The sequence below is a fragment of the Nicotiana tabacum genome, chromosome 4 (assembly GCF_000715075.1).
Source record: "Nicotiana tabacum cultivar K326 chromosome 4, ASM71507v2, whole genome shotgun sequence".
Lineage (NCBI taxonomy): Eukaryota > Viridiplantae > Streptophyta > Magnoliopsida > Solanales > Solanaceae > Nicotiana > Nicotiana tabacum.
The window spans coordinates 37,523,657-37,541,308 of record NC_134083.1 but is presented as its reverse complement, the minus strand read 5'-3'; the positions used below and the strand labels follow the sequence as shown (position 1 = coordinate 37,541,308).

Here is a 17,652-nt window from a genome sequence, read left to right as displayed (position 1 = left end):
GTTGTGTATTCAACTGAAAAAATTCAAACTTTTGTGCCAAAGAAACAATTTATTGCGTTAGTGTATTTAAAACATCAACCTGATTTACCATAGCAACCTTTTTAATGATTACACGCTCGGATGGCCACTGGATAGCGTTCTCAGAAATTTTATTCAATAGTTGCAATGCTTCCTCTGTGGTTTTTCCCATTACAGAACCTCCTACAACTGCATCTATCACATTTTTAGTAAAGGGTTTTAGCCCGTGATAGAAAATGTACAATTGCATATGTTCAGGAATATCATGGTATAGGCATTTTCTTAACATTTCTTTCAATCTTTCGTAAGCTTGATAAACTGACTTAGTGTTAGTCTACAAGAAATTAGATATATCTTGTCTTAATTTTGTGGTTTTATTAAGGAAAAAATATTTGTTTAAAAACTTCTGAGTCATCTAGTCCCATATCATAATGGACCCTTGAGGCAAACTTCGCAACCAAGTCTTGGCATCTCCTTTTAAAGAAAAATGAAATAGTCTTAACTTGATAGCTTCAGGAGGTTCTCCATTATATTTAGCAGTTTTCACATGTTCTAGAAAATCAATTAAATAACTATGTGGATATTCAATTGTATCACCAGTGAAGATACAAGATTGTTGAATTGTTTGAATCAGATCGGTCCTGATTTCAAAGTTCTTGGTTGCCACTGGGGGCTTCCTGATACTGGATTCACAGTTGAAGCGATCAAGTCTAGCATAATCCCTAAGAATTCTGTTTGCTGGCCTTGGTGCCACTTCATCAAATTGCTCCTCTACATGGAATTGTGGTGGGATCTCATGTGGGTTAATGTCCTCTGCTTCCTGGTTTCCATTTCTTTACAAGATGCTCCTTGAGAAGACGATGTTTGTTCTTTCCTGCGCAATCGAAGAAATCTTTCAATTTCAGGATCATAATTAGTCAACTCTTTTATAGAAGAGCGGGTCGTAAACTACTTCAAATTTTGAAAGTAAAAAAAAAAGATTTACATCAATTCCTAGTGTAGTAGTAGTAATTAATAACTAAACTAAAGTGAATTTCAAAGATAATATAGATAGTTAGTGATGAAAAACAAATATCACAATATTATAAATAATAATACCAGTAATTAGGCTAAAAAGATATAAAATAATGAAACTAACAAGTAAGCGTTAGTATTTATACTAACAACGAATTGAGATAGTATAGTATTATTAAGTAAAAACAAAAGTTGTACTAGTGAATAATAGTGATCAGTAAGAATAACATTGTAGAAATAATAATAATAATGTTAATAATGACACATGATGGTTTAAACATTTATTTATATGAAGGAAGAAACAAATATTTAATAAGAAAATAATAATAATAATAATAATAATAATAATAATAATAATAATAATAATAATAATAATATGTAACTGATTAATTATATTGAATTTTTTTTAAAAAAGAAGTTAATTCGATGTACTGGCAATGAGGGAAAAAAATAATACAACATGTTATAGTACTAATAATAATTACACTAAATATAATGAAGGAAAGCTAATGATAGCAATAATAGGAAGAAGTACTAATATATTTTTTCTTTTCTTTTTTAAGTGTTAGTTAAAAAAGAAAATTATAATATTAATATGACAGTAGCAGTTATAGTACTACTTAGTAAATAGTGATAATAGTAACAGAAAATAATAATAATAAGGTCTCAAATTAGTCATAAAATATTTAATCTGAAGTAGATGTATGCCAATCCCCGGCAACGGCGCCAAAAATTTGACGAGGCCAATGCGTATAGGATTTTCTTGCTCGTGCTTTGTCAAATTCTAGTATAGTTTATGATATCGTCCCACGGAGATTGGAACATCTATGCTACAAACTTTTAATATTTCGACTACTATTTGAGAGAATCAACTTGATGAAAAGTGAATGGTTTAAAACTTGTTAATTACTAAAACAAAAACCAAGAACTTTCGGAAGATTTATAATTTAAAAGAGATGGGAATCGTTGAATTCACTTGATAATATATTACAATAAAATCTCAATTTTTATATGTATCTCTCTGAGGAATAATTACTTATTGCTAATACATATAATAATTAGCTCACTAAGAAGTAGTCAATTAATAGCACTCCGTGAGATTATGTGATTAATTGAGTTAAAACTAGTAACGATTAAACCGAAATATTTTTCTTGCTTGAATTGTGCTAGGAGGTAGTAAAAACTTTGTGAGAATATTTTTACTAAAAAATTAATAATTTTGCCTACAACTATTCCTCCGTGAGAATTAAAACTGAGGCAAGCAAGATTACGAACTTGGAATAATAGTTAATTAAAAATTACTCTCACTTTACTATTTTATTCATTGGTTATTATATATCAATTTTGCTTCGTGAGAATTACAATATCAATATAAGAATAACTTAGAGATAAAATATGTAGAAGCAATAATAATGATTAATTAAAACTATTATTATAGCACAGTACAAAGTATAAAAAGAAAGTTTCAAGCCAATGATGTATTAAAACTAGCATAGTATTATAAATATATATATCAAGCTTCATCAACTATCCCAATAAAAGAAGTTACTCCATTACGAAGTAATAAAAACTAATTTATAAACAAAGAACTTATGAAGAAATATTATTCTTCTAAAAGAAGGACAACTAGTAGAAAATACTAAAAACAAAAGAGAGAGACCAAAGAGTAGTTTTCTCCCAGCAAGACTCGATGTCTTCTATCCAATATTCACACTCTATTTATAGAGTTTTATGCCTAAGGTTCTCCATAGTTGCAACTATGGAAATTGTAGGTGCAACTATGGCCTTGCCAATTGAGTTTCATTCTGCAGAGAAAGAATTGTAGTTTCAACTATAATTCTCTAGTTGCAACTATGTAATTTGCTTCATGATTTCCAATTGCCATCATCGCAACTATGGTGATATAGTCCATTTGCTTCTTCATTCCCAGTTGGCTACTCAATTCCCACTTTTTTGCTTATTTTCTTCAATTTTCATGCGTTGTTCCTCCTGCGAAGTATGTTAGAAAATATGGGAAAACATGATATATTTATTCATGTTTTATTTAAAATCTTTAATATTTAACATATAAAAATATATGAATAAATTATATCCATCAATGTGAGGGTTCAAAATCATCGCTCTATGCTAGTTGAATCACGAAACATTGTTCATGATAATTATAAAATTGTTCGTGATGGATAGTACATAATATTCAAGATTGAGCTCTCAAGCATTTGAAAACCCAAATCAATCAAATTCAAGATTGTGATGGCCATCTCATCTTTGTTTACTCTCTATTGTTGGGACCTGGTATATGTAATTGGGCTGAAGTTGTAGCCTTATTATTTTGGTATCAAATGGTGTAGAGACAACAAATTCGATAAGATTATTGCTAATAGTGACTCCAAGCTGCTGGTGGATTTTGTTAATGGCTATAGTGGTACTCCTTGGAGGATCCTAAAAGAAGTGGAGGAGTTGAAAGTTCATAAGGAACAAACTCGCTTCTTATTGGATCATTGTTTCAGAGAAATCAAACAGGTAACTTACAAGCTAGCATCTATGAGCTATATTTTCTCTCAATCTCATATTTTCCAAAATTTTGCTGAACTTCCAAGACAAGTCAAAGGCCTCGTGGCCGTAGATAAATGGAATTTACCTTCTTTCAGAACCTCTAACAAGAAGAGGACCGACATTATCTTCCAACCTCCATGACTTACGAGCCTTGTGTAATATAGGTAGATCTTAGATGTTTTTGTATAGGTTGGACACATCATATCTCATGGCTAGTTGGTCATTGTATCCATATACCAATAACATTTAGATCATCTTTTGTATTAAAGATAGTTTTGCTATCTTTCAAGCTAAGGATCGGGGAGTTAGATAGGACTTTTTGTGTACTCCCTCAACTCAACGTACTCTGTTTGAAAAGATGAATAAAATACTTTTTTGGTTTTAAAAAAAATCAAATTTTGAAAACGAGAATCAGGGAACTCTCTTTAGAGTTGAGATAATTTAGAGAATTTAACTGTCATCATTTCTTGATATCAAATATTGTAGTTTCTCACTATTAACCTTGTTTTTTACTTTCTAAGGCACAAAAATTAGTGATGCAATATTATCCCAGATTAAATTCCCAACTTATTACCAATAAATCTCATTTTTATTCTACCTGTCAAATTTTTAAAAGTCATTCTTATAGTGAAAATATACTCAAAATTCACCGAATCTAAATCGTGTTGGTCTAAGTTCCATAATTCAAGATTTACTGCTCGAGTTGTGCGGCTCGAACCAGCTTCTTCCCACTTTTCCTCCTCTCTGTGGTGTTTTGCAGAGGTCGGTTGGCTCAAGACTCAAGTGTTAAAAATGACAGTGACTACTGACTAGCAAGAGTGAGACCATGGTCCAAGTGTTGGGTGGCGTATCTTTTTTCCTTTTGCTATTTTTTATATCATCAAACATTTCGGTTCTTACATGCTTATAGATTCTTTTAGCTATTATTCCACCGTATCATCTAGTCATTAAGAAATGATAGGTTATTAGACTGAGTCTTAGCTTTCACTTTTGTATAAGTACTTCATTTATTTCATTCTATACAATGATATCTTCCTTAAAATATTGTTAAATATGTAATGCAGCCTGAATTTCGTATTAGTATAATGAGGAAAAATTAAAAATACTACTAATAATTAGAGGAATTTGAATTCCTAAAAGTAGTGAAAATTTATAGCATAATATTATTAGTTAAATTGCCCATAAGGGTTGGGTGAATGTTTTTCCACGTAGAAAACCTAAGATTGATTTTTCCCCACCAACCGTCTCAGTAGAGCTCGTGGTTTCGATTTCCCTGGAAGTTTCCAAATATTATTAGTTAAATGGCGATGAATACGTTCTCAAATGCAAAGAGTCTCACGTAAGTTGCTAAGATAAATGCTCTCTGTTTCATGTTATGTAATATTATTTTCTTTTTAATACCTTCAAAAAAGATGGAATACCTTTTAATATTTAAAAATAATTTAATTTTAATTTTACATCTTAGCCTCTATAATTAGATGTATGATTTTACATAAATATTATGACAAATTAAAAATATAAATTCAAAAACTGTATTTTCTTCTCAAATTACGTGTTCAATCGAACAAAGTTTACATAAAATGAAAGCGAGTAAAAACTACAGTATCTTTTTTAGTAGCAAATTACCAGATTTAAAAAGTTAAATTGGAATACATATACACGTACAGTCGTAAAGATTGAGTAGTCGAGAGAGAAAATATCTGTAAAAAAAATGACTTTTGTACTTTTTACCCAGCCTCCGTCTATCAAGCGAGAATCACGCGCGAGAGGGTGAGAGTGAGAATGACGTAAATGTTTTTTAGAAAAGAGATGGAGGTTAACGTGAATCCGAAAATTAACAGTGGACCCGTGTGTTAGTTTAATTAAAGACTTTACTCCTCCCTCTGTTGGGTTTCCATCAATATTCGCTTCTCCCTTATTCTTTCTTCTTCTCCACTTCCCCCCTCTCTCTATTCTCCTTCGATCTCTTTCCCCTTTCAATCCAAAATCACCTAAAATTTTTACACACACACACAATCACACTCATCACCGTCTATTTCTATCTCCCTATCATTCACACACATTAACGGGTTGCAGATCGGAGCTTCTGGCAGATCCGATTCAATTCTATATTCCTTCTTTCCTTGGTAAGCTCCATCGGTGCTTCTTTGTTCCAAAAGTCTGTTTTTTGGGCATTCTCAGCGTGTTTATATTGGATTTCGCGATTTTACAGAAATCAAGAAAAATTTGGATTCTAGGGTTAGGAAATATGGCTATTTACACTTATGTCTTTCCTTCGCACGCTCTAGTGCGCTGCGCACAAGGAAAAAGATTAGGTCTTGAGCTATGCACATTATATAACTACTCGATAATTGTATTTAAACTTTGTTGGTGAATTTCGTGTTATAAAAGTTTGCCTTTGAGAAACTGCAAAAAGGTTATTAGTAGGAATTTGATGTTGTTTCTAAGTTCGCTGCTGTAACATTATGGCATCAGTGAAAGATTCTGCTTTTTTGCAACGAGAGGATTGCATTCCCTGGTATAGTGTGAGGATGGAAGAAGCAATATTTTTCCTCCTTCATAGTTGTTGGTATAAAGTGCAAGGCTTTATGTTTCCTATGCAAAATCTTAGGCTTATGTGGAGATTGCAGTCTGTAGCCTGGACAATGTTCTCACTAGCAAGGATTCTCCTTTCTTGTTCTTTTGCTTGTTATGGGGAAAAGAAATCCAGCTCGTTTACCTTTTCATAAAGGATAAAAAAAGAAGAAAAGAATCCAGCTCAAGATAGAGTTGAGTTTAATGGTTAATCTAGTTAAAATTTTCACATGCTTCAGAGTTTCTGTTTTTTTCTTTTTGTTCTATGCAGTTCTTCACATGCATGTTCAGAGTACCTCAAGTTAAAGCTGTATTATATACCTCAAACTTTCTAAATGTGATGTTAATTATTTTGTACAATTCATCTTGCTTGGAGTTTTGATTTTGATGCCACTTTTGAAACCTGAAGGCAGTGAACTAAAAAAAACTCTTTCATGTATTAAGCTGGTTAGTAGTGAAGTTAATCATTTAGTTGAGAGAAGTTCAGCCACCTTTACTTGATGCTTGAATCTTGATGGTACTAAGGAATTCATATGTAGAATTAAAGAAATCAGCCTGTCATTAAATATTTTCCCTAAGGTTTTAGGTGCATAGTTAAGATTGGGAAGAGTATGTATTATGTATCCATTCTCATTCTAAAAGAAGAGAGTATTTATGTAGCCAGAGGTGGTGAGGCATTAAGGCATGCTTTACCCATTCAAGTGCATGTGACTGTCACATAAATAAATTGCTGAAAAAGATAATGTTTTGAAAAACTTCTAGAGCAAAATTGAATCGAGATAAAAAAGTGATCGATTTCTTATATCCTCCCGTGTTGTTTCTTTGCCATATTTTTCTGTACGATGTTGAAGTTAGTTGTGGAAACAGAGGGAAATATGTGTTTGAGCCTTGGAAAAACTTCTAGAGCAAAATTGAGTCGAGATAAAAAAGTGATCGATTTCTTATATCCTCCCGTGTTGTTTCTTTGCCATATTTTTCTGTACGATGTTGAAGTTAGTTGTGGAAACAGAGGGAAATATGTGTTTGAGCCTTGGTTAGGGACCAAAACTGTTTCCTGGTTTTTATGATTTTGGTTTTTTCCTGATCAAGTAAAGAACCACTACCTGGTTTTTATAACTGAACTATTCACTCACTTCACTAATAAAACAAAAGCCATTGAGTTATGGTGGAAGATACTAAAATAATTTTAAGATGTGCTCTACTGGGTTGACACTGATGGGTTATGCTTAAAAAGCTTTACTTTTGGTCACCTTTTTCCTTCTTCTAGTTTACTAGGGACCTAATTTCTTGGAAATATGCTAATGCCTGTGAATATTTTGAAGAATTTATTGTCGATTACACAGATGTTAACTTTCTTTACTTCGTAACTTTAAACAATAACTATTGAGGTAAATGATATTTGGGGCCTGTGGGTTAGTAAGACTTTCCATTTAGCCATCTGTTGGTACGAGGTATCTTCCTTTTTTGTTTTTGAGAAGGTAACATAATCTGCGAGGGATCAATGTTCCAAACTTCTTGACTATTGGCCAGTTTGGCCACTGGGTTGACTTGTCAGTGTTAAGGAATCATTGATTACCAAGAAGGAAGAGCACAGCTGATTATTTTAGTCTTTTTAGAATGAATGAAGATGTTCTGATGGTTTAGCAACTCCAAATTACTCCTTGAAGGCTAAGTATATAGTTTTGTTATATAGCTGGAGTAACCTCTCCCCTATTAGCTCCCCCGAATTGTTCTTGGATTTTGTTAGCTCCTTAACCCTAGCATAGGACCATCTGTACAGAGCTAACATATCTTCTTTTGTATTAGCACTTGGACTGTGCTCTTTTGCATCTTCTTGATGCCTTTTATAATATCTCGTACTTCATAAAAAAAATTATGATTTTATGAGTAGCGTAATAGGGTGCTTTTGTGCAGGGAGGGGGAACGGCTTGAGACAATTTTAGTATGTTCCGGGGACTGAATGGATGTTGTTAAGCCAATGTTGGTCCTAGGAAATTGAAAACTTTGTAATGAGATGTTTTAAATTATATTGGTAACTAGCCCATATTGTAGTATTGTACTTAAAAAGAAGAAAAGTTGATGATAGCATATAGGAGTATCTCACTTAGGCTGTCTGTACACACAAATCACGATGCATCATCTGTCATTGCGGTATTTATTTATGTTCCATTTTTGTTACTTGTTGTAACCACCCTTCTACATGAGATCAGTGATCACGATGCATCACCTGTCATTGCTGGTATTTACTTATGTTTCATTTTTGTTAATTGTTGCAACCACCCTTGTACATGGGACATCATTCTATGGGTAATAAAGTTACTCTCCGGTGATATACAGATATAGAAATTGTTAAGTGAAACTGTCTATATATGCTTTTTGTTCCCCACATTTCAAAATCTAATTGATCTGAGCATCGGCTGAGTCTTAATTATATCTAAACTTTTTTCCATGAAGTAGTTTCTTTTTGCTGTTGGTGTTTGAAGGTTCTAGTGTAATGTTCCATTATGAAAATATTTTGGTATTGGTTCTCTTAATTTGATGACTTGTATTAATGGAAAAGGTGCTCTCCCAAATCTGTTCCAGATTCTTGCTGAATTAGGCTCTTTGTGAAGCTTTTTGGATGACCTTGTATCGATATTTGGATAATGACTTCAAGTATGTTGGCAGGGGAGAAAAGGTAAAAAAAGATTCTTTTTATGTAAACACCCTCTTTCTTGTTTATTTTCCATAAATGCCCCTTATATTGCTTTATATGAACTTTGTTTTCTGTTCCTTGTTAAGTACATGCCTCCCCCTATTTCTTTGTTTTGAGGAAAAAAAAAACATTATGAGGCCAAAATCATACATATATTATCTTATTCTCTCTGGTCCTCTTCTCCTGTTCTGCAGGTTATGGAAAAAATTAGATTGAAAATAGTTAAATAATACTCCCTCCGTTCCAATTTGATTGAACCTATTTGGCTGGGTACAAAGTTTAAGAAAAAAGAGAAGACTTTTGAAACTTGTGGTATGAAATAATCCATAGATTTTAAAGTTAAATTGTTTCTAAATTTAGAAAGGGCTCATTCTTTTTGAAACTGACTAAAAATAAAATAGGTTCATTCTTTTTGAAACGGAGAGAGCATTCCTTTATATGACACTCTTTTCATTTTATAACGTTCCAATATGCCTAAGATCATCCCCTTTTTATACAACTTTCACAAATTTCGATTCATTAAAATTATTAAAATCTTGAGTTTGATATAATGTTTTCACTGTCATATAACTTATCAACGATTACTTTAAGATTCTCTTAAACAATCACTAATTTAATATATGTCAAATTGGCATCTTAAACTTCATGCCTTGTCAAATAAAATGGTATGGATAGAGTAGTTCAATTGTCTAGAGTGGTTTTTGTATCGGAAAGATGTCACTTCAAGGCCAGAATTGTGAAGGAAAATTTCAGATGTTAAGTTAAATATTCCATATGTGCTTAATGTTGCGGACTGATAACATTGCTCTGATGGTAAAGTATTAAATATGCAAGGACAGAGTAAAAGTGTGTAGACCAACCAACTTGAGGAGTGTCTCATATTAACTTTTATTTTGTTTTGTTTTGTGGCCGGAATTTACCTATTAAGTTTTGCATTCCAAAAGGCATAATTCTCTTTTACATAGATTCTTTTGCACAAGCTTTTTTCTCCCCAAAGAAAAAGTCAGTACTTTCTGCTAAAGTTTTTTTAGTTTTCTGCTAAAGTTGTCCAAACACCACACATTGTTTTGGGCAAACTATGATGCCTTGTTGGAGTAGGACCAAGTGAGAACTAACAATGAGCTCCAATGCAACATTTAATTGCTGTATAGATTGCTCAAAGAGTGATGCTTCAGTGGTGTGGCATTAGAGTTAGAAATATATTGGAGAGACCTTTTGTTGGGGTTGAGGACGAGAGTTCAAAGAATTCTGTTCTGATTTCTATGACAAATTAACCTTTTGGCATTTCTTAATATTGCTCTCTATTATGGTGTTATTAAGTTGGTTAATGCTAATATTAGATCGTGTTTCATACATTGGAGTCAGTATGATGACATTGTCTTACTAGTGTGATTGTATCATTTCCTTAAGTCATCCTGTAATTCCATCATTATAGGTGGGCTTCTACAAGAAGAGGTGGCATGACTGTTCTTGGAAAAGTGGCTGTCCCAAAACCATTGAACTTGCCCAGTCAGCGGTATGAGATGTTGGCTGATCTATATTTTTCCTTATCTGATCTAAGCATATGTTTCTGAAGTTGTATGTACTTAAATATTTTGAAGGTTAGAGAATCACGGTTTGGACCCAAATGTTGAAATTGTTCCCAAGTGAGTACTTGTACTCTTTTTTCTTTTAACCCCTTCTTATATTTGTGTCTGCCTTGGCCATGGCATTGGCACTTGTGTGCGATACTTCTTTGGGTTTGCCTGCCTTTTGGAGAGCTGTCTGGTATTTCCTTTGGCATTGTTTCTTTGTTGACTTGATCTAGGCCCTCTCCTACTTTGACATAGGGGTACATTGAGCTGGGGTAGCCGTACATCTTCCTCTACGTCAAACCCGTGGGGTTGCTCAACGCTCTCTCCAAATGCTGATTGTGGAACGAGCTCACCAAGTCATCTTAGATCCCGCCCTTCATCTGGTGGGAGTGGCACTCGACCTTCAACTGCTGGTAGTGATAGAACACAAGAACCTATTACCAGTGCATGGGGTACCAATTCTAGGCCTTCGTCAGCTTCCGGGCCATTATCATCAAACAAAGCACCATCAACGTTGGCGCGTCCACGCAGTGCAGAGACAAGGCCTGGCAGCTCACAACTTTCACGTTTTGCTGACCCTGTTTCTGAACATCCAGTAGCATGGGGAGCAACAGCTACCGCAGAGCGTTTGGTATGTAGTTTGTTGCTACTTAATGTTCCCTTGTGATGAATATCTCTTAGGTATTATTTTGCCAAATATCTTTTGTTCCTATTGTCCTTTCCCTGTAGTTTATTTTGTTTTTAGGGTGACAGAGAGCAAGAGGAGCGAGACACCGAGCTTAACTCCTTTTTTACACTTGATTTTTTCATTTTATATCTGCAATCTATTAGTTAAAGGAGTTAATCAGTTGAAGTAAACAAGTGGGATGTTCTACAAGAAAATCACCATGCTTGTGTAAGAGTAGTATTTTAAGAAGAGCTCGTTCTATAATTGTGTACAGATATGTGGATGTTCTGTTCTCATTTCTTGTCAATTTATTCCTCTGTATTCTGCTGTTCTGTACAATGTGATTGTTAGAAGCTAAATGTGTTAAAATAAGGTATCTCTTTGAAAAATGAGAATTGTTGTTGTAATTTACTAATTTTTAAATGTTTGAAAAGTGGCTCAAGGTCTATTTCTTAGCGAGGGGGCTTATCTTGATTGGAATGAAATTCATCTCTTTTCCTATGCTTTCTTTTTACAGTTTCTGCTCCCTTAAGATGTATCCCTTCCCCTCCCACTTCTGCTCCCCTCTCTCTCTCTCTCTCTCTCTCTCTCTCTCTCTCTCTCTCATATATATATATATATATATATATATGTATGTATATAGAGAGAGATAAGTTTGTCACTGTATTGGGTTTTGAGCATACTTGTACTTACAGGGAGTGCTGTTTTCTAAGAATGAAGGATTTTCTCTGAGTTCTGGGGATTTTCCTACTCTTGGATCGGATAGAGATGTATCTGGGAAGACTACTGAATCACAAGGTGACTGCCGGTCCTTTAAAATCTCCTGCATAATGTCTTTTATTGGTTAATTGCATTAGTTTTTGTTCACCTCAATGGTGTAAATACTGTTTGCTCACTCCATATTATACAATGCTTTGTGGAATCATCATTTCGTGGTTCTTTAAATGAATTGTCCATTCGCTATAGCTTGTCATTTCATCTTTACTCGTTTCACTGCCTGTTCGTGTACTTGGAGGCTAGAACTTATGATTTTGCTGACAATTATTAAGGTTTAAGAATGGGACATGTTTGGCTTAAATCTTTAAAATTTACTTTCTAGGGATGCTAAAATTGTAGTTGAACATTATTATTTCTTTTCTTTAAATGAATTGTCCATCCGCAAATGGCTTTTTTAATTTCATCTTTACTCGTTTCACTGCTTGTTCGAGTACTTGGAGGCTAGAACTTATGATTTTGCTGGCAATTACTAAGATTTAACAAAAGGACATGTTTGGCTTAAATCTTCAAAATTTACTTTCTAGGGATGCTAAAATTGTAGTTGAACGTTATTAATTCTTTCGTTTGTTCAATCCCCTCACTCCTTACAACAACTACGCCTCGATCCCAATAATTCTCTCCCCCTAAACCCGAAAAAAGAAAAAAGAAAAAAGAAAAAAGGAAAATATGAAAACTGTATATTCTGTTGCTGTTGCTGGAATGAAACTTTGCTGATTATTCTGTTGGTATTGCACTCTTAACTGACCGCTTGGTCATGTTCTTTTGATAGATCGTGATTCTTGTAGCCGTCCTAGCTCTGCTTCTGGCAAAGTAGCACAGCCCCTAGAGAAGACAACTGCATCTCATTCAGGTTTGCTTATCTCGTTTGAGCTATATCAAGTGATTCCTTTTTGTACTTTGATGCAACAGAGTAGTCATGGAATATGCTTTCTGATGATGGTAAGGTAATTATACGAGTGCAGATGTGAAGGGTGAGACATTCGAGGCATGGAAAAGAGATGGTCAAAGTGCTGAGGATGGTCCTCAGCATGGCATGGAGAAATGGCAAGGGGATCCCCATCACTATCTTGGTCCTAATGTTCCACCCCATCATTTTGATGCATGGCATGGGCCTCCTATGAATGCTCCTGCTGGATTCTGGTATAGAGGACCACCTGGGGGGCCACCTTATGGAGCTCCAGTTCCTCCCGGTGGTTTCCCAATTGAACCATTCCCCTACTTTCGACCCCCGATTCCACCTCCTGCTATTGCAAATACACAGCCAGTTCCTCCTCCGGGGCCTAGATCCAGAGGGCACCATCCCAGAGGTGGAGATATGTATAGACCCCAGATTACCGATGCTTATATTCGTCCAAATATGCCATTTAGACCTGGTTTTTACTCTGGTCCAGTGGCCTTTGAGGGTTATTATGGACCGCCAATGGGTTATAGCAATTCCAATGAGCGGGAAATTCCTCTCATGGGCATGCCTCCTGGTCCCCCAGTTTATAATAGATATTCAGGCCCAAACACTCCTGATCCAACTAATACTCATGCCAGAATTGGCAGCCATGGTGCTAATGCCAAAGCATTGCCAGAGGGAGTAGAGTCTGCTCACCCTGATGATGCTAAAGGACCATATAAAGTTCTTTTAAAGCATGATGCAAGAGAGGAAGGAGAGACGTGGGAACATTCTGCGCCCTCTAATGGCCCATATCCTGATAGAAGCTTTCAGAGATCATTGCAGAAGCATGAGCGGGGAGGTGAGCATGAGAGGGAGAAGGAATTGTATTCAAGGAGAACTACCGGGAGTGGGAACTGTTATCCGCGTAGTTATGATGATAGAGGATGTGATTCTTCAGATAACACCAAAGCGAACTCATTTGAAGGTATAAATACTATGAAGGTTGCTGATGGCAGTTGGACAAAGAAACCAGGTTATGTGGAATCCTCTGGTGGAGCGCCTCCGTCTTCCTCAGAAGGTATAAATACTATGAAGGTTGCTGATGGCAGTTGGACAAAGAAACCAGGTTATGTGGAATCCTCTGGTGGAGCGCCTCCGTCTTCCTCAGCTCCTGAAAGGGGTTCAACTCCTGCAGTGACTTCCAGAGACTCATCCTTGATGCAGAAGATTGAAGGTCTAAATGCAAAAGTCCGAGCATCTGATGGATGTTATGAAGCGCCTTATGTTTCTTCCGAAGAGGATATCAATAAGTCAGAACTAAATCCGAAGGTTACCAATTCAATAAATGAAGTTAAAGGTGCTCTTGTGTCATTCGAAAGAACTCATACTGGAACCACTGGGAACAAGGGAGGCCAGTTAACAGCTACCATGTCAAGGTGGTTGTTTATACTGTGTGATATCTCTCAGATATGGTCATGGTTGTTTATACTGTGTGTGATATTTCACATATATACTGTTCCCTTTACTAAAAATATTTTTCTCACAGGAGACCAAATCGAGGTGTGCAAACCAAAAATGATAATCTTGGTAAAGCCCGATCTGATAGTCATGATGATGGTTGGAGAAAAAGGCCCATTGCTGCTGAATCATCTGCTGTGGCTTCTGCAACATGCTTAGAACCTGCTTCTAATGTTCATGCATGTGAGCCAGGTCCTCAAGTTGAGGCTGCTGAGCAAGCTTTAACTGATATAATTTTGAGTGGTGAGAAAGAATCCTTGTCAGAATTGCATGATTCAGCAGATAACCAAGCGCAGGTAGTATGTTCACCTTTTACTCTTTGCATGTTCCGGCAGTTACTTGTTTATTCCCTTTATCTAATCTAATGTATGCTACTTGCTTTCATTAGCGTGCAAAGATGAAAGAGTTAGCCAGGCAGCGTGCCTTACAGCTACAGAAAGAAGAGGAAGAACGAAGTAAACAACAGAAAGCCAAAGCTCTTGCTAAATTGGAGGAATTGAATCGCCGTATGCAGGCAGGTGATGCTTTGTCTCTGAAGGCTATAAAGGATTCGTCCCCTGATGTTATGAAGCAAGATCTGGAAGGCTCCTCACCCCCTGAACCAGTGGTGCCTAGTGTCAGACTTCAAGCCCGCAATGCAGCTTTAGCAGCACAGTGTGATGTAATTGATACTAGCAACCACATTCTAGACAAAGGCAGTGAGCATACTAATCCACCTATTATGTTAGAATTCGGCACTTCTATTATGGTCCAGTCAGAAATAGCCATCCCACAACCCCAAGCTTTGCTATCTAAGCAGGATGCCAATAAGGTTGCTACCACTCATGGAAAAGTTGCTTGTCAGTCAAGTGATGGGGGTGTTGTCAAGCATAAGCGTACTAGCCACAAGCAAAGGCCAAATATGACACCGAAGAATATGAATGAAAAATCAGTTCTGGTTAGCGTTACTGAAGTATCCAAGGGTCATAATGATGTAAATATTAATGATGTTCCATCAACTGAGGCTGATGAAGTTGGCGTAAGTGCTGAATCAAACATTGTTAATAATGCCAAGGTTGCCATCGAGTCTTCCGCGCAGCAGAGAAGGAAGGGTAATAGGACCAACAAGAACAAGCAGAAGCTTGATACTGCGCTGCCTAGCCCAGCTACTCCTTTACCAGTGCAAAATGATAGTAATCCTGCTAAAGTCTCTATGCAACAGGAGAAGTTGAATTCATCTCAGCTGGTTCTAGATGTGAGCTCAGTTCAGGCAGCAAGTGGTGATAGTGTTGTGCAGCCTTCTGATCAGAGTTCTCCTTTGCCTACGGAAGAAGGTCATAGTCGAGTAATTAACCAATGGAAACCTCAGCACCCTCGCAGGTCGCAGAGAAATCAGCACCCTAATGTGCACACTGATAAGTTTCATGGAGGTGATACGGTTGTGTGGGCACCTGTGCGGTCTCAGAGCAAAACTGAAGATGCTGCTGAAGCAAGTCAGAAAACTGCGTCTGATTCCGTTGGTCCTCTGAAGAGTGATAATGTGGTGCAGAGTAATTCAAAAAGCAAGAGGGCTGAAATGGAGAGATATGTTCCAAAACCGGTGGCCAAAGAGCTTGCACAGCATGCTAGTAGTCAACCGCCACTGTTGTTGTCAGGCAGTTCTCCCGGTTCAGATGAGACAACTGGAAGGGCAGACTCTATGCCTGAAAACCTACCTACTAGCTCTGTAATTGAGAGCTTTTCCATAGAGTCCAGGATTGGTGACGGCAAGCACAATAATAATAGGCAAGGGAAAGCACATGGAGTGTGGAGGCAAAGGGGTTCAGCAGACCTGGCATTGGACACCAGCAAGAACACTTATAAGTCTCTGGATCACACCAGCAAGAACACTTATAAGCCTCTGGATCACATTCGATCTTTGAAGCCTGATGGAGATTCTGCGAAATCTGAGTCGAAGTGTTCGAGTGAGTTCGATGTATCAGATGGTTGGAACATGCCAGGTGATTTTGAAGGTCCACGTACCACCATTCCTGTTGTAAAAGATGAGGGAACGACCGGTAAAGGAAAACGCTATCCTTCTAAGGGCCATAGAAGCACAGGAAATTCTGGACATCAATACAAAAACAGCAGTGGGGAAACTCAGCAAAATCACACTCTGTCAGGAGCTTCTGACATAAACCAGATGGACAAAAGCGCTGCAGCAAAGGAAAATCTTGGCATGGCTAATCGTACTCCACCACATTGGCAACCAAAGTCCCACATGCTTGCAGTTAATAATCAACAGGCAGGTGTGTCTACCAGAGCCCAAAATGTTACTATGGAAGGCGGTCGGGCTGATAAGAGGGATTATCATCAGGATAAAGTTAATGTTCCCCTACACGGTGTTAAGGGTAGCAGTGATAAAGGTATGGGTCAATCAGATCAATTAGCATCTGAAGATAAAATTGTTTCAGAGGTACCAAACGTTGGAAATCTCGATCCAAGAAGAGAGAGAAAGCCATCTTCATTTAGGGGACGCCCCTACTCCCCAAACCAAGGTCCGGTTGTCAAAGCTGAATTACCTCCTGCTGAAAGTGCTGAAGCTATGCAAGAGCGGAGCAACTCAGGTTTAAGAAGGAATGTAAACCAAAACAATCTTCCTGCCAGAATGCATGAATCTTGTGGAGATATGTTCTCGGGGAGAGATAATCGGCAGCACAGCACCTCTAGTGGTCGAGAAAGGCGGAGGAACAACATGCATTATGAGTACCAGCCAGTTGGGCAATACAGTGATAGCAAATCAAGTAATTTTGAAGGGGCAGCTGATGGTTCTCACAATGTTGGTCAGAGATACAGAGAGAGGGGTCAGGGTCAGTCAAAGCGTGGAGGTGGGAATTTCCATGGTAGGCAAGGTGGCTCTGGCCGAATAAATGCCAATTATGATTGATTGATGAGGAGGCTAAAATGTGGATTTAGGTCTTTTTAGTTTGTGATGGATAGCAAACTTACCGGATAATCTTTGCTTAGTTTGCATGTCTGGTGGTGCAGTCTTAGGTGGTAGCTTTTGACGTGGTAAAAGAGAATTTGTTGGCCAATGTCACACGGGTGAGCTGGACTACAGCCGGGTTTTGCCACATGGTTTTGGGAAAAATTATTGTGTTTGGTGCAACAGTAAGTGCGGCATTATGAGAACTGTAATTAATTTGAAGAACATTAAAATAGTTGCCCATTTTCTCCCCAGAAGAATGTCAATTCATATGAAGCATTTGTATGTTGCTATTACGTTTGTAGTTTTGTACCATCACAATTTAGAGGTGTAGCTTTTTCTCTTGGTCGAAAAGAAAGTGAGATGGGCAAAGTGAAGCTTGTTTTTGCCTGCTCCGCTGGTTTTCCCTATCTTTGAGCTTTGACTCAAAATCAT

At 36.8% G+C, this 17,652-nt stretch overlaps 1 protein-coding gene across 2 annotated transcripts; it reads left to right on the top strand.

Annotated features, from left to right (window-relative positions):
- The first annotated feature begins 5,472 nt into the window (after positions 1 to 5,472).
- On the top strand, positions 5,473 to 17,627 carry LOC107827298 (protein MODIFIER OF SNC1 1). Of its 2 annotated transcripts, none has more exons than XM_016654395.2 (10): positions 5,473 to 5,711; positions 8,743 to 8,836; positions 10,290 to 10,370; positions 10,456 to 10,500; positions 10,684 to 11,059; positions 11,791 to 11,893; positions 12,642 to 12,722; positions 12,835 to 14,191; positions 14,302 to 14,569; positions 14,662 to 17,627. In XM_016654395.2, the coding sequence occupies exons 2-10, from the start codon at positions 8,805 to 8,807 to the stop codon at positions 17,176 to 17,178; spliced, it is 4,860 nt and encodes a 1,619-aa protein (XP_016509881.2). In that variant the 5' UTR covers positions 5,473 to 5,711; positions 8,743 to 8,804; the 3' UTR covers positions 17,179 to 17,627. The 2 variants fall into 2 exon arrangements, with proteins under 2 accessions (XP_016509881.2, XP_016509882.2); XM_016654396.2 differs by having other exon boundaries at positions 5,578 to 5,711; positions 8,720 to 8,836.
- The last annotated feature ends 25 nt before the right edge of the window (positions 17,628 to 17,652 follow it).

Coding starts and splice junctions, on each gene's coding strand:
- LOC107827298 (XM_016654395.2), top strand. CDS start 8,805: ATGACTTCAAGTATGTTGGCAGGGGAGAAAAG. Junction 10,501..10,683: donor AATGTTGAAATTGTTCCCAA/GTGAGTACTTGT, acceptor ACTTTGACATAG/GGGTACATTGAGCTGGGGTA. Junction 14,192..14,301: donor TTAACAGCTACCATGTCAAG/GTGGTTGTTTAT, acceptor TTTTTCTCACAG/GAGACCAAATCGAGGTGTGC.